The 14240-nt window shown below is 33.5% G+C and overlaps 1 protein-coding gene across 1 annotated transcript; it reads left to right on the forward strand.

The window, feature by feature from the left end:
- The first annotated feature begins 12210 nt into the window (after positions 1 to 12210).
- Positions 12211 to 13266, forward strand: LOC108364296 (uncharacterized). Its single transcript, XM_017617915.1, has 3 exons — positions 12211 to 12803; positions 12863 to 13027; positions 13102 to 13266. Exons 1-3 carry the CDS (start codon positions 12576 to 12578, stop codon positions 13264 to 13266), a joined length of 558 nt encoding a protein of 185 aa, XP_017473404.1. The 5' UTR covers positions 12211 to 12575.
- The last annotated feature ends 974 nt before the right edge of the window (positions 13267 to 14240 follow it).

Consider the following 14240-nt stretch of genomic DNA (forward strand, 5'->3'; position numbering starts at 1 on the left):
AATATCTCAATTCTATCGACTAGGTGTATGGTGTCAAGTTAGCACTACATACCATTTTTTCTTAAAAAACGAGAGCTACAAATTTTTTCTTTCCACAACAAATTTACAACAAAAACACTACAATTAATGCCGTAGTTAACTTTTCCAATTTCGAAAAGTGTAGTGCTAACTTGACACACGTTAATCTAAATCAAAACGCAAATTGTATGTATTGTATTTTTTTAGTGGCTTAACTGTTGTTGCTCACTAATGTTGCATATTGTCATTGGCGAAGTTGAATTGGCTGTCAATTATCGAATTACATTTCGTTTTTAATTTCTACAATACGTTGAATTATTTTACTTGAATTTTTTTTATGATACATACATAAACACATACATGTTCACATACTAGGGATGTTACGAATGGTAAATATTACACATTCGCGAATGCGAATGTTTAGTCATAACTTTAAAGAAGCTATAACAAACTTAAGTCATGGTTTTTATTGTTTACAAATTGTACATATTATAATTGGAATATAAAAAACTGCACTGTAGGAACGCCGAGGCACGTAAACTTAATTTTGGGGCCGTAGATTACGGATCTATATACTGTTTTTCTAGATCTGGTTATTTTGCCAAGATATTTTCATTTTAAGTTTGCATTGCGAATGAAAAAAAAATCAATCTTTGACATGGAAAATGTTGCTCATACGTCACGTAAGAAGATATACGAGTACATGCGGCCATATACCATATAGTGTATGAGCAGTATTATTTCCAGTTCCTATTTCATACAAAAAAAAAATATTGCACATTTTCATTTGACAATTCACAACTGGTTTATTTATCTATCGATTTTCATCGTTAGCAGCTTGATTTTTTGGCAACAGTACAGGATTTAATACAAAAGAAAAAATTACAAAAGATTTGCGAATATCAATGCGAATGTTTAAAATAATGCGGATTATTCGCATAAGCGAATGCAAATATTCGCAACATCTCTAGTACATATGTCGTTTGCAATAAAAGCGTCGTAAATTTCAAAATGAGCGTTTGTCAAGCAGATGTTTCGGTAGTTTTTCTTTATTTTTGTTTTTGTTTTTCCTTTTCATTAATGAGTCTCTTTGTTGTTGCATTGTCATTGCAACCCGCATAAAAAATCCGCCCATTCTCTCGCACACTCGTTTAGCTATGTAATTGTATTTAAGTACTACATATGTATAAATGTAATTGTAATTGGTGGCGATGATGCAATGCCAACAAAGTTTCGTAGATAAATAGAAACAATGTTGAGACATCTTCTTTGAAATGTGCATTTGTGCTAAGCTCAGTCAGCGTAAATTTCTTTCACAAAATTCTCTACCATTGTTGCTAATGTTGCGATAAAAAACGATAAAATCGAGCAATAAACCAAACGAATACAAAAAAAAAAAACAACGGAAAATTTGTCAAATGTGTGTTCACTGATTTCTATTACTGTCGCATTTTATCTTGTGTCTGTTTTTATTGTGGCGGCGCCCCAAAATGATTTCATTGAAATTAATTAACCCACTTGATGACCTCGCCAAAGGCCAAAATGTTTCACCCGGCCTAAATGGCTGAGTGCCTGCAAGTCTGTGAGTTTGTCTATTTGATTGGCAATTCGCACGTTGCTTTTGGTTGTTGCTTGATTTTTGCGAAAAATCTAGTGCAAAATGATGATGACGCAAAGGGGTGTAGTCATAAATAAAACATGTACAGTGGCGAACAAACATATACGAGCAGGTACGTATTTGAAACGCGTTTTGTTACTCGCTTTTTTGGAACTGTGACAAAACGTTTCACGCTTACGCTACTCATTTCTAAAAAATGGTTTGTTCCCTCGATTGTTTTTACAAATAGAGATGTATGTAATAGAAAATGAAATCTATTTTATTTTTTTGCTTTTGTTAAGTTAAGGCCTATTTAATACACATACAAATAATTTCATGGTTTCTTATTGAGAGAACTGTATGTATGCAGTGAAAAAATCTATATGAACAGTACTGTAGTATTCATAACATATCGAGGCCTAACCGCCAAAATAACGTAAGCGACATTTTTTTCAAAATTTTCTTTTTGATGCAGAAATGTATCTAGATGCTCTAGGAATATTGCTGCATCAAAAAGAAAATTTTGAAAAAAATGTCGCTTACGTTATTTTGGCGGTTAGGGCTCGATATTATGGTGCCGTTTTTTCCACCGGAATTACTTACATATACAATTTTCTTATATTTTCAGACTTCCCCTAAAATATTTCCCAAAAATATTAAGATTTAAGTGAGCCAGACCAATTTAAAAAGACCTCCAAAACTGTATTTCTTGGATTCCGTTGATACAATTTTTAAACCGTTTTATAAAGACCTTTTAGGCTTAAACTCTTCTATAATATGATGTGCTTTTATGGGGAAAATATTTTTAAAAACTAATTTAATTTTCTGTTTTGGGGAACTCGATTTTGAAGATATGTTTAGATCAAGCCAGCTCGCGTAAATCTTAATATTTTTCCGAAATATTTTGCCTAAAGTCTTAAAATGTAATAAATTTTATAATTCCGATAGAAAACAGTATCAGTTTATTTTGTTTAGAGTGTTTTCTCTTCACAAGATTCCCAATAATAATAACCAATTATTTATTTAACCATTTTTTCATAGTAACTATATTTTATAGGTCCGCCAAAATCCCCAGAAATTGCCAGAAAATACAATGGAGGGATAAATAAAAAATCTTTAGTATTAAAAAATGGTAATATAAATTGTTATGGGAAGTCTGGATCAGGGTTTTCGATCGAAAAATATTGATTTTTAAGAGTTCTATACCATTTCTACGAAAAGTTCTTTTTTTTCATATAAAATACATGGAGAACTTTAAGCGCTTTAAGCGACCTCTAAAGATTTTTTGATTTCAAAATAAAAAAAGGATATTTTTCCCGATATAGATCAATTCTAGGGGGTGAGAGCATTAAAATTCGGACTTTACTTATTTTGGACCACCCTAATATACATACATATGTATGTACGTACGTGCACATTTCCGTCACTACATGCAACCACTTTCTGTTAATAATTTCGCGCTTTCCCGCTACTTTTGCCACTTTCCATTATTTCGAAACGAATGTTTCTGAAGTATGCGAATGTGAAGATTTTAATATAATACGCATACATACATACATACATATTCTCATTGGACTTGCAAGTAAATATAAAAATAAAAAAAGTTCAAGTTCAACACGCGCTTTGATACTAATCATGCCAACAAACATGGCGGATTCGAGTGTACTCACTATACCAGTTGCTCAAACTCCATGGCAGCTTGATGGGGCGCGTGTTTTCAGCTTCAGCTTTGTCGTTTTTTTTTTTTTTGCTTTTTTAACTTGCTACATATCATTTAAATACTTCGTGGAAGTGGCTTCCTTCCGCCTCTTAATTATTCTACGCATTTCGCTGCGTTTTGTATTTTTCGCCCCTTTTCTTAATACTTCACCCACGAGACATGTGCATACATACTTATGCATGCATTTGGATGAGTATTTATTTACACATAATGTACGCTTGCGTTGTTGTATGTACATAGGTATATACCATGTAGCCCCACGTCTTTGCCGATGACCTCATTGCTAAAGTTTTTACCTTCGCGTGCTTCGCTGCTATGTTGCCTCTGACTCTGCGAGACTGTTACTCACTGCACCTTTGCGTTTTCTGTTTCTATTAATGCTACCCGTATCTGCCATTATTTTGTTTTTATTGTTACCTATAAGCCATATACCTATCTACTTAACGAACGTTTGTTGACTATTCTTGTTAGTATGATATTAACAAATTTGGCAATGCCGCTTCAGTGATCCTCCAAGTTGTGTCTTATGAATTTCTCTTTAGCCAATGCCATCATCAGTGCGATGGCAGTTGTTTCATTTTAGTTTGTGGATTAATTTATTTTATTATGGCAATTCAGTTGGTATGCCGAAGTTAGTGTTGAAAATGTGGGGGTGAACATCTCCATTGGTTCGCTGGAAATCGCTATCCAAAGTATGCTGACTAAATGACCAGAAGTCGGAAGCTGATCGTAACCTACGCAAATGAATCGATCAGTAGACAAGACACCTTCCTAAAATAGTTGCCCAATGAGGTCCTAGTTTTTCATGTCAACAATAAACTTATTTTTTTGGGGTCGTGACCCTCTAGCGGTTTTAGCCGAGTGCAATTAAGCACTGATGCCGGTTGGAAATGCCAAGTGAAACCCAAGTCTCTCTGCATTTGATCTTTCCATTGCAGAGGAGGCCTTCTTTTTCCTCTGCTATCACCAGCGGCATTCGAAGAGAGAAATGGAAGTATATAGCCCACACTTAGCGCCAAAAGTACGGCAGTATTGCAACGAAGGCCTAGAAATGTAATCTTGTAATCGGTAGTAGCGGGGCTCCCGGTATACCACGCGAAATTCAGAGAATAACAGTTGATCGAGAGGCGTACCAACTCGAGTTTAGCTGGAAGGAGCTCAAAGCGATTGCCAGAAACAGAACCAGATGGCGTGCAGGCACAGTAGATGCCCTACGTCCCGCTTGAGATTAAGAGAAACGAAGAAGAAGAGAAGAGCGTATGATGAATACTTGGTGATAGAAAGGTCAACTCAGTTCGTTTACGCCTTCAGCCTTACACACAATTCTTGCGGTAAGACCTTGTATGCCATGCCCCTAGTGCCGTAATACTATTTCGAGACGACTTAAATACTGATATCGATATCAAAGAACATTTTTAGACATTCAATTTCATTTCGTTTATAAAAAGTTCAATTTCTTTGACAAATGCCAAATGTGCGCAACCTCGCAAGTTAGACTTTTTCTTCAAGTGCGGTAACGGTTAATTTAATTTCGATGGTAAAGAGATCATTATAAACGATAAATTTATAATATCGCTATCGATAAATGTGTGTTTACATGATACATTACTATGTTAATCGAAGTGAAATCAATATTCTGGTAATCGGAATGATGCCATTATAAAGATTACGATAAAACTATTTACAACGATATCGATAATTAAATTGGTTATCAAATCGCTGAGTATCAACTATTACGCCGATAATAGCGTCAATACTTTATAAAGTACTTATTTGTGCTGTCAACTGTAATCGCTATTAGCCATCCAGAGGTAGCAATATAAATATGTATGCATATTAGGGTGGTCCAAAATAAGTAAAGTCGGAATTTTAATACTCTCACCGCTAGGATTGTTCTATATCGAAAAAGTATACCCCTTTTACTTTATTTGGAAACAAAACAAATATTTACGAGGTCGCTCAAAGCGCTCCAAGTTTTTCATTTATTTTATATGGAAAAAAAAACTTTTCGTGGAAATGGTATGGAATTCTTAAAAATCAATATTTTTCGATCACAAAACTCTGGTTCTCTTCAGAAGATTTCCAATAACAATATCCAATTGTTTATCGAACCATTTTTTAATGCTGAAAATTTTTTATTTATCCCACCCATTGTATTTTCTGGCATTTTCTAGAGGTTTTGCGGGACCTATAAAATAAAGTTACTATGAAAAAATGGTTACAAAATTAATTGGGTAACAGAGAAACAGAGTTTTCCGGTAGAAAAATATAGATTTTCAAGAATTCTATACCATTTCTACGAAAAAGTAGTTTTTCCCCATATAGTAAAATACATACATCGAAAACTTTGAGCCCCTTGAGCTACGTCTAAATATTTTTTTATTTCAAAATAAAAAAATATTGGTATATTTTTTTGCTATAGAACAATCCTAGGTGGTGAGAGCATAAAAATTCCGATTTTACTTTTTTTACATGCATTTTTACACCACCCTAATGTGTGTCTATCACATTTTAAACAAGTCTTAACGATTTCTGTTTCTAAGTTTTGAACTAACTAAACGAGTTTAACAGTATTCACTCGCTTTGTAGCTGCACATATAAGAACAACCAAACATGGTCCAACATCGCTTCCACCGCAATGTTGAACAAACTCGCTTCCATCACTAGTGTTGTCGGCATCACCATCATAAACACTTTTTACAACACATACACGTATTATATTGCCCGGCGATTTTTGCATAATTTTGTGTGCTTGGACTGGCCGCATATGTATGTATATATACGTTGTATATAAATTTTGTTTGATTAGTTTATTAGTTAATAGCAAATAACGAGATAATTAAACGCGAAAAATGTACAATATGTACATTTCAACAGAGCAACACATAGCAGATGTATGGAAAATGCGCTGATTATTGCTGATGGTGAAGGCGCTGATGCAAATGCAAAAAAGTAAATTCAAGTACTTGGTAGCAAAAACCTTACGCTGGCGCGCAAATATGCCGATAATGCGATAATAATTGCACATTAAGCACTTACCATTTCGTCCGCCTACTCCTTGCGCCATCAGCACCTCCCATTCATCCACTTTGCTGCACACATTTTCTTATTTCGTTGCAGACAAAAATGTGTTCATATTGTACGCTTTTCGCTGTTTTCTTTACGTTTTGCTTTCCCAAATCACCTGTTGCTTTTTGCTGATTTCAGTGCGCTTAGTATTTGAGCGGTTGTTATATGGCTGTTACTGCCTTCCAACGCCCACACGCAACACCGACTCTCTACCCTGTTCGGCTTTTTTCATTTCATTTCTTTTTTTGCATTGCTGCTTTGGCAAAGAAGCTTTCATAAAAACATTTGATATACATGTTTATGTGTGTAATATTTCATATTTTTTTTTTTGTATATAAACTTGCATAATTGCATAAAAATAAATGTTTTCTTTCAGGTATTACGGTTAGCTGGCACCATAGTTGTCTGATTGGTCGCCTGTTTGCTTGCTTTACTTTGTTTTGCGTTTTAAAGTGTTATATTAGTCATTATCTTTGTTTGCTTGCCTCATTATGCCACGATATTTATTCGTCATTATGGGTGACATTCAGTATGAATGTTCCACTTAAATCCACACACGCATGCCGTTGAATCACAGCTAGGCAACCGGCAACTACGGTTGAATATGGTTGGTGGCATTTATTTCCATTTTATTCGTTTTTTTTTTTTAAGTTTAATTAATTAATTCTTACGGGTTGTTTACAGTGTTGCAAAAACATAGGTTGTTGTTTTTGTAACCAAATGTATCACTCTCTTATTTATGTTCTGTAAAATTGTAACCACCGACAAAGTATCTCACAGAGTCCTTTATATCTACTGATATGGCCAAGTGTTTCCATCGCTTGGAAACTTAAAATACTGCAGATAATTCAACATTGCTTTCTGGCTGAGCAATTGCAAGTCGCGTGTTTCTTGCTTTTTCGAGGGACAAGAACAAGTGTTACCTGTTGGTGTCATTTCTACCTCGTTGCCATTCAAGCTCTGCACTTACTCTGAACAACAGGTCGCTTATTATGCTTGTGCAGCACTTTACATAGCAACTACTGATTGGATCAGACTCAGGGTCAGCAGTCGATGTTACATGCAAAAACTCAAACACCGTTGTTTCGAAAGTTCTGTGCAGATTTAGTTTCGCCGAAAAATTATTTGAGTTTTGATATTGGACTAAAATTAACAGTAGAAGAACAAAAATGGCTTCATGATGTAGTCCATTCATACTTCCTAGCGATGTCACTGACCCTATAAAATGATCCCTTTATATAGAAAAAAGCGCAAAAACCCATCACCAAAAACAAAAATTCAAAAATCAACGCGTTTGAAATTTGCACTTCACTAAAACTTAAATTGTATGAGCTATAAAACTGCATATCGAAAAATGTTGTTAAGTTTCAGATTTATGTTGAAATTTTAATGAACATTTGTTGAGTTTTCTCAAATTTTTTATAAAGTTCGAAACTGTGATTTATGTATATGGTTTTGCTTAAAGCTCGGACCATATTTTTTATAGAAAAATGACGAAAAAAATTAACTCCCTTGTTTGAGTCACGAGTGATGTGACGCAACATCAAAAAACTTGGTTTATTGGACCAAAGAACAGAAAGATCAGATCAGCCTACTAAAATTTAAAGATGGATAAACGCGAACGGATCGGGCAACAATTCACAAGGCAGCACAAACACGGGCGGGGCTAGTCTCAGCTCTATTTGGGGGCGAACGAGTTACACATGAAGCGGCTTTGTGATGTTGTCATGTCGTCTCGAGTATCTAAAAGTGGCGTTTTGTAAACGTAACTTTATATGAATGCACACCTAAGCTCTCAAATATCAATTTACAACTACATATAGAAACTGAGCCCCACTTCTTCCTGTGCTAATTTTATTTATTTATTTACTTTTATTTATTGCTTTCTGTTTTATGATTTTTTATGTACGTATATGTATGTATATACTTCAGTGACGTTGTGGAATGTCGATTTTGTTTGCTTGTTTTTTTTTGCATTTCGCTATGTTAACTCACTTCTTTTCATTCAGCGCATACCTCAATTTCCTATTCGGCTAGTCTTGGTCGAGCGTTGAATAAAATTTTGATACGGGTTGGTTCATTTCAATTGGCGACAGGGATGAGTAATCTCTTGACATTTAATCGGCGGCATCTATTAAGACAGTGGCAACAAAAAAGGCTATAAAAATGTTACCAACTTAGGCTAAAAACATACTGGAGCGGCGGATGTTTTTGTGTTGTAAAACGTTAATTAGACGCTTTCGTTGTCTATAAAAATTTGGCTGATATAATTTCATTGAAATATTGAAACATATTTAAAGATGTGACTGGTGGAACAGGTCCTTTCCAACAGATTAATGAAATGTAGTTTTTTTAAAAAAGTGGTTTCAACGGAAATAGAAAAAATTAGGCCATTTTAAAATTTATGTCGTTTTCCTCTTTTACATGGCCATTTAAATTTTCTTAGAACACCGTTCAATAACATTTTTATGGTGGCGTCTGACACCCTTATAGCTGCTGAACACCACTTTCTTTTAATAGCCCAGTCAAGTTAGCTCAATAAATAGGGGTAACAAAGAGAAGGTCCACGTATAAAAAACACAACAACAAATAGAAATAGAGACTTGCCACCTTTTTGAAAAATTTCGATTAATTAAATTGATGAAAGAATAAAGTACAATGTATTACAATTTGCATGTCGAATTATGTGGTTTAAGAATGCTTGATGGAAAATATCTTGGAAGAGGGTTGCCATATTATTAAAAAAATTTAATTTAATTAAATTAAGAACATAAATAACTTATTGTAATAATATAATATATGTATAACAAGAGAGGCTTGATTTCCAAAAAAAAAAATTTAAAGAGTGTTATCATCTGCATGACAAATGAAATGTTCAATAAGGGCGTCAAAGTAAAATTGCTTCAGAAAGCTTAGTTTGGAAAATATTTTTAAAGAGAATTGCCACCTGAGTGAAAAATTGTATCCAATTAAATTGGTAAGTCAAATGAAATATTACAATTTTAGTATCAAACGAAGTTATTTGAGAAATCTTTGATCACCAATTGAATAAGTTAAGACCAAATTTAAAATTAAATTAAATATTATGAGATGGATATTTAAAAAAGCTTTAGTAGATTGAAAAGCTTTACACATTCTTTGATCCAGATATTTATAAAAAGGGCTGTCACTGATCTTAATTTTTATACTGAGGGTTTGAGTAGTAGAAATAAAATAAATTTTTTTAAATATTTACGAAACGAATTTTGAAAAAAAGCTTTAAAAACTGTTCCAATTATTCGCGTAAGACATGGCTTGTCCGACCAGTGTGCGCTGTAGTGAAAAAGCGAGGTAAAGTAAAAAAAAAATGTAGTAAAGCTTAGGATGGAAACAATCTCTTACAGCTTTACATATGTACATATGTAAGTAAACTGCTGTTTATTGTCCCCGGTGCTACCATTAAGCTGCATATTTTGCCACGAGTGTAAATGAGCCGCCAAACAAGGAGTTCATTGGAAATGTTCTGAAATGTCACTTTTTTGCTCGACAGCAGGCCGTATAAAATTCGTCTGCAGAAAGTCATCTCAATCGAACATCTCACAAAAAACAATTGCAAATTAATTAGCTCTTTTGCAATCTCATTCTTGGCAGCAACTTTGCCAAGAGACTTTTGCACCTCGTAACATCTTCAGCCCGATTTTCTCGCGATTCCGATTATCGCGCCTTTTTCGTGTTAGGCATTCTGCACATGGGTCGTAGGGCTTTAAGCGCGTATTAGATGCTACATACGAAAGTATGATGGACAATTTTACTCGAGTCACGCTTATATTAAAATTATTTATATCAAAATGGATACAATCAATGTGATTAGCTATGGTCCAATTGTTTCCATTTATTCAATTTGGAATTAATCGTCGCACAGTGGTCGGAGAAGTCATGTTTTACGCGAAAAATATTAAGGGATTTTACGATTATAATAAAACTGCGGGATAGTAGTATTGTTGTAATGCTAAATACGAATATACCATAAAATTTATAGTTTGACAGCTGTCAAATCAACTGCCAATTTCTCTAAAATTAAGAAATTCTTTTTGAAAATACCACTGATTACGTTTCCTGACGTACTGATCACGAATTTCATGTCGAGTTAAAACTTTGATAGTTGACAGCTGTCAAATAAACTCTTAATTGTTCTAAAAATAAGCAAATATTTTTTTTAGATGCTACTGATAAACGTTTTAGACACGCTAGTTACGAATTTACGTCAAATTAAAACCTTAAGAGTTTACGACTGTCGAAGGAGCTATCAATTTCTCCAGAAATAAAGAAAACTTCCCAAGAACTAAACGTACTAAGTTTTAAGCCTTATTGATCTCGAGTTTTGTATCACATTCAAACTTTTTCGGTTGTCAACTGTCAAATCAACTGTCATTTTCAGTTGACTAACACTGTATAGTTGTTTGTCAAAAAAACATAAATAAAATCGTCTGCTATATGTTCAGCCCAAACAATTTGATATAGACCCAAACAGTTTTTTTAAGATTTTTTTTTTTTTTATACGAAACTCGTCATTGCCACAACTACAGTTTTCTAATTTTTAAATAAAGATATTTAGCTTTGAATTTTTGGAAATTTCGGACGCCATATTGCATTTTGAATTTTCAAAAACTAGTTGAAAATCTGTAACGAGTGAACTGAAGAACCTCTAAATACCAAATTTCATGAAAATTCAGTGATGTTTTTAATTCTTAGATGCCATATTGGATTCGTTATTGGATTTTTGAAAATTGAGTTCAGTTTTGTTAAGACATATTTAATATTTTAATACACTTTATTTTATTTGGAACAACTACTAAAGTTGGTATAGTAAAATAAAAATAGCCGCCACTCTTTTTGGCGCGGATTTTCTTTTCGTAAATCCTGCAAGGGGCCTTTGCATTAGTTTCTGGTAAAGGAATGAAAATCCTAGTCGACCCTACTAATTAGTTATATCTTTTTGAAGAAAATTTCTTGAAAAATAAGCTGTGTTATTAAGGTGTTAATAATTTGGCAACCACATTTTAATATGTAATATTTCATATCAAATCATCATTTTCCATGTTTAAGAAGTAACTCCAAGCCAGCAATTACTGTCGTAATTGAAAGTTTCCATAAAAAAAATTTTTAAGAAAGCATTCAACTCATAACTGTTGGAACGTGCCACGATCGGATACGTCGAATTAAACGGATTTAAGGGCTTGCTCAGCAGATATTGAAAATGCGAATCAGTTTTGAGTTCGTTGGACATTTCTAGATAAGAATAGCTTTATTCCGGTTAATTTATCGTAGTTTTAAAATATGCCTTTTTCGCCTAAAACATAGTTTCTCCGACCACTGTGCATCGTCGTGACTATACCATTAAGTGGCGGATTCACCAGCCTATTTAGTGAAAACTGATTTTTTCCATTCGGTCAGTTTTCATATTACATCCAATTAAAACAAGTAAGGGCAGTACTGTCTTCGACTATGCCAAAGGCTTCATACCTTTCATGAACATCAAAAAATGTTATTTACTTCAACCGATTACTGAAATTGTAATTAGTTGTTTGTGAGCTAAACAAAATTTATGTATTTACTGCATATATAGATAGTGGAGTTAACAAAAACCCCCATATCTGAACAATCAGTGGTATGGAAAATATAACACCGATGTAAATGATTTTCACTGCTATGTACGTTCCGTATGTAAACCGTTCACACAATTTAATGGTTTAGCAGCCAACATAAACCACAGCATAACAAATGGAGGAGACTAACAAAAAATCTCATATCTTAACAATCAGTTGTATTGGGGAGCTGTGCATATGTTATCTATAGTGGTCCGATTTTTTCGGTTCCGACAAATTATTAAACCATTATGAAAATACATCCGCTTACCTAATTTCAGTCGGATATCTCGAAAACTGAGGGACTAGATTGCGTTCAAACAGACAGACAGACAGGCGGACATGGCATGTCATTTAAGCATACATTTTTATGGTTCTATCTCTTCTTCTTCGGTTACTCACAAACATCGGACCAAAGTTGTAAAACCATTTCATGTTCATGAAAGGTATAAACATAATTTTATTTTTTGAAACTGGCTATTAGCATTTAAATATCCCCCAAAGCTCTCTTAATAGTCAATCGCTTCCTAGTGTCTATTCTAAAAGCATGAATGTGGTCCTGAAATTTGTGCTGCTTTTTACAATTTTCACACTACACCTAGAACAGAGGGAATACTTCGCCGAAGCCTACATAAAACTTACTAATGCGATATGTAAATCTTTCGATGAAAAATTTGCCATCTTTAAATCTTGTCGTTTATACGTTTATCGTCGACGTGAAATTTCATTTACGATGCACGTAAGGCTCTTTCAAACACCAGTTCGTAACATCAGTGTGAGTAAGAAAGTTTGCGCATTTCTAACATAACCACTAAATACAAATTATTTACTTAGGTCAATTTAAGCCTTTGGCGGAAAGCTAACACATTTCAACCTTTTCTGTACAATGTGACCGTTGATTTCTGTAAGTTTTTGAAACGTAGGTACTCACCACCTTTAAGAATTGTATATGAAGCATTATTTAAGACTTCGAATATAAATCACACTTGCCCGTTCGATGTAAGTATCGTAAATACATACATATGTGTACATGGTTGGAACTAAATAATCTGCAAGTTGTTTTCTTTTCGCAGCACGACATAATTTTAGATCGTTTCGTTCCAAACGATGGTATGTTTAGGCTATTACCTCTTCCTGGAGGACAATACATGTTCAAATTTCTCACGGATGTTAACAATGAACGGAAAACTGACGTTCGCGTTGAAATCTCTATTGATTTAGACTCCAAGTACAACTAAATATGTAATATTTATGACTTATATGTATAAGTACTTGAAATAAAACTTTTACTTGTAAATGCATTTGGTTATTTCCAATCTGGCGTTACGTAGTCACTTTTGTATGTTGTAAGGCCAATTTTCCAAGTTTTTAAATGTAAAAATCTTTTTTGCTTTTTGTTTAATCAGCTGAAGTATCTGACGTGACGTTACGTTACTAAAGTTGCCATTGAAAAAGTTTTGTATGAGCATCTTATTTGAAAAATGTGATTTGCACTCTTACTTCTTGAAACAGAGCTCTGAATAGCCGTATATACACTGAGAAAAACTCAACCAAAAATTGGTTAATATTACCAAAATCAAACTGGAAAACGAATCAATGTGATTTTTATTTAATGTTACACCGCTTTGCATATTTATAAGGCCGCCACATATTAACAAGTTTTGACTATTTATTTTTATATTATTTATTTTCAATTATTATCTTATAAAAATAAGTTCATTCTATAACGAAAACCATACAAATCCATACTTCAAACTTTGTGCAAAAATTATAAAAATTCAGCGAATTTTCACCAAAATTTTAAATTTTTTTTAAAGAATTGGTTGAAAAATTTGGCTACAAAACACCGTTGATTTTTGACAATTTTTTTTTTGTTGACAGTGTTGTGCATTTTCTTCCATATAAAAAAATACGTTGTATGGAAGCAAATGAGTGACACCGTCAACCAAAAAAATTGCCAAAAATCAACGATATTTGTTAGCCATATGAAACTCGCACTTTCTTATACTAAAATTGCTTGGGCTATAAAACTGCATACGCAAAATTTTTAAAAAAATTCTTTAAGAAAAATCGTTGATTTTTTCTAATTTTTGCACAAAGTTTGAAGTGTGGATTTGTATGATGTTTATTATAGAATGAACAAGCTATTTTCTTAATAACAAAGTGAATAACGTCCTCAACGTTCATATATGCAATGATTTTAAAGTAGGTA

The sequence above is a fragment of the Rhagoletis zephyria genome, unplaced genomic scaffold (genome assembly GCF_001687245.7).
Source record: "Rhagoletis zephyria isolate East Lansing unplaced genomic scaffold, Rhagoletis_zephyria_1.1 Rzeph_scaffold_01518, whole genome shotgun sequence".
Taxonomy (NCBI): Eukaryota; Metazoa; Arthropoda; class Insecta; order Diptera; family Tephritidae; genus Rhagoletis; species Rhagoletis zephyria.

Excerpts from the sequence above, each read along its gene's own strand:
- LOC108364296 (XM_017617915.1), top strand. The coding sequence starts at position 12,576 with ATGAATGTGGTCCTGAAATTTGTGCTGCTTTTTACAATTTTCACACTA. Across the intron at positions 12,804-12,862 it reads CACCAGTTCGTAACATCAGT|GTCAATTTAAGCCTTTGGCG; the intron begins GTGAGTAAGAAA and ends TTATTTACTTAG. Across the intron at positions 13,028-13,101 it reads ATCACACTTGCCCGTTCGAT|CACGACATAATTTTAGATCG; the intron begins GTAAGTATCGTA and ends TTCTTTTCGCAG.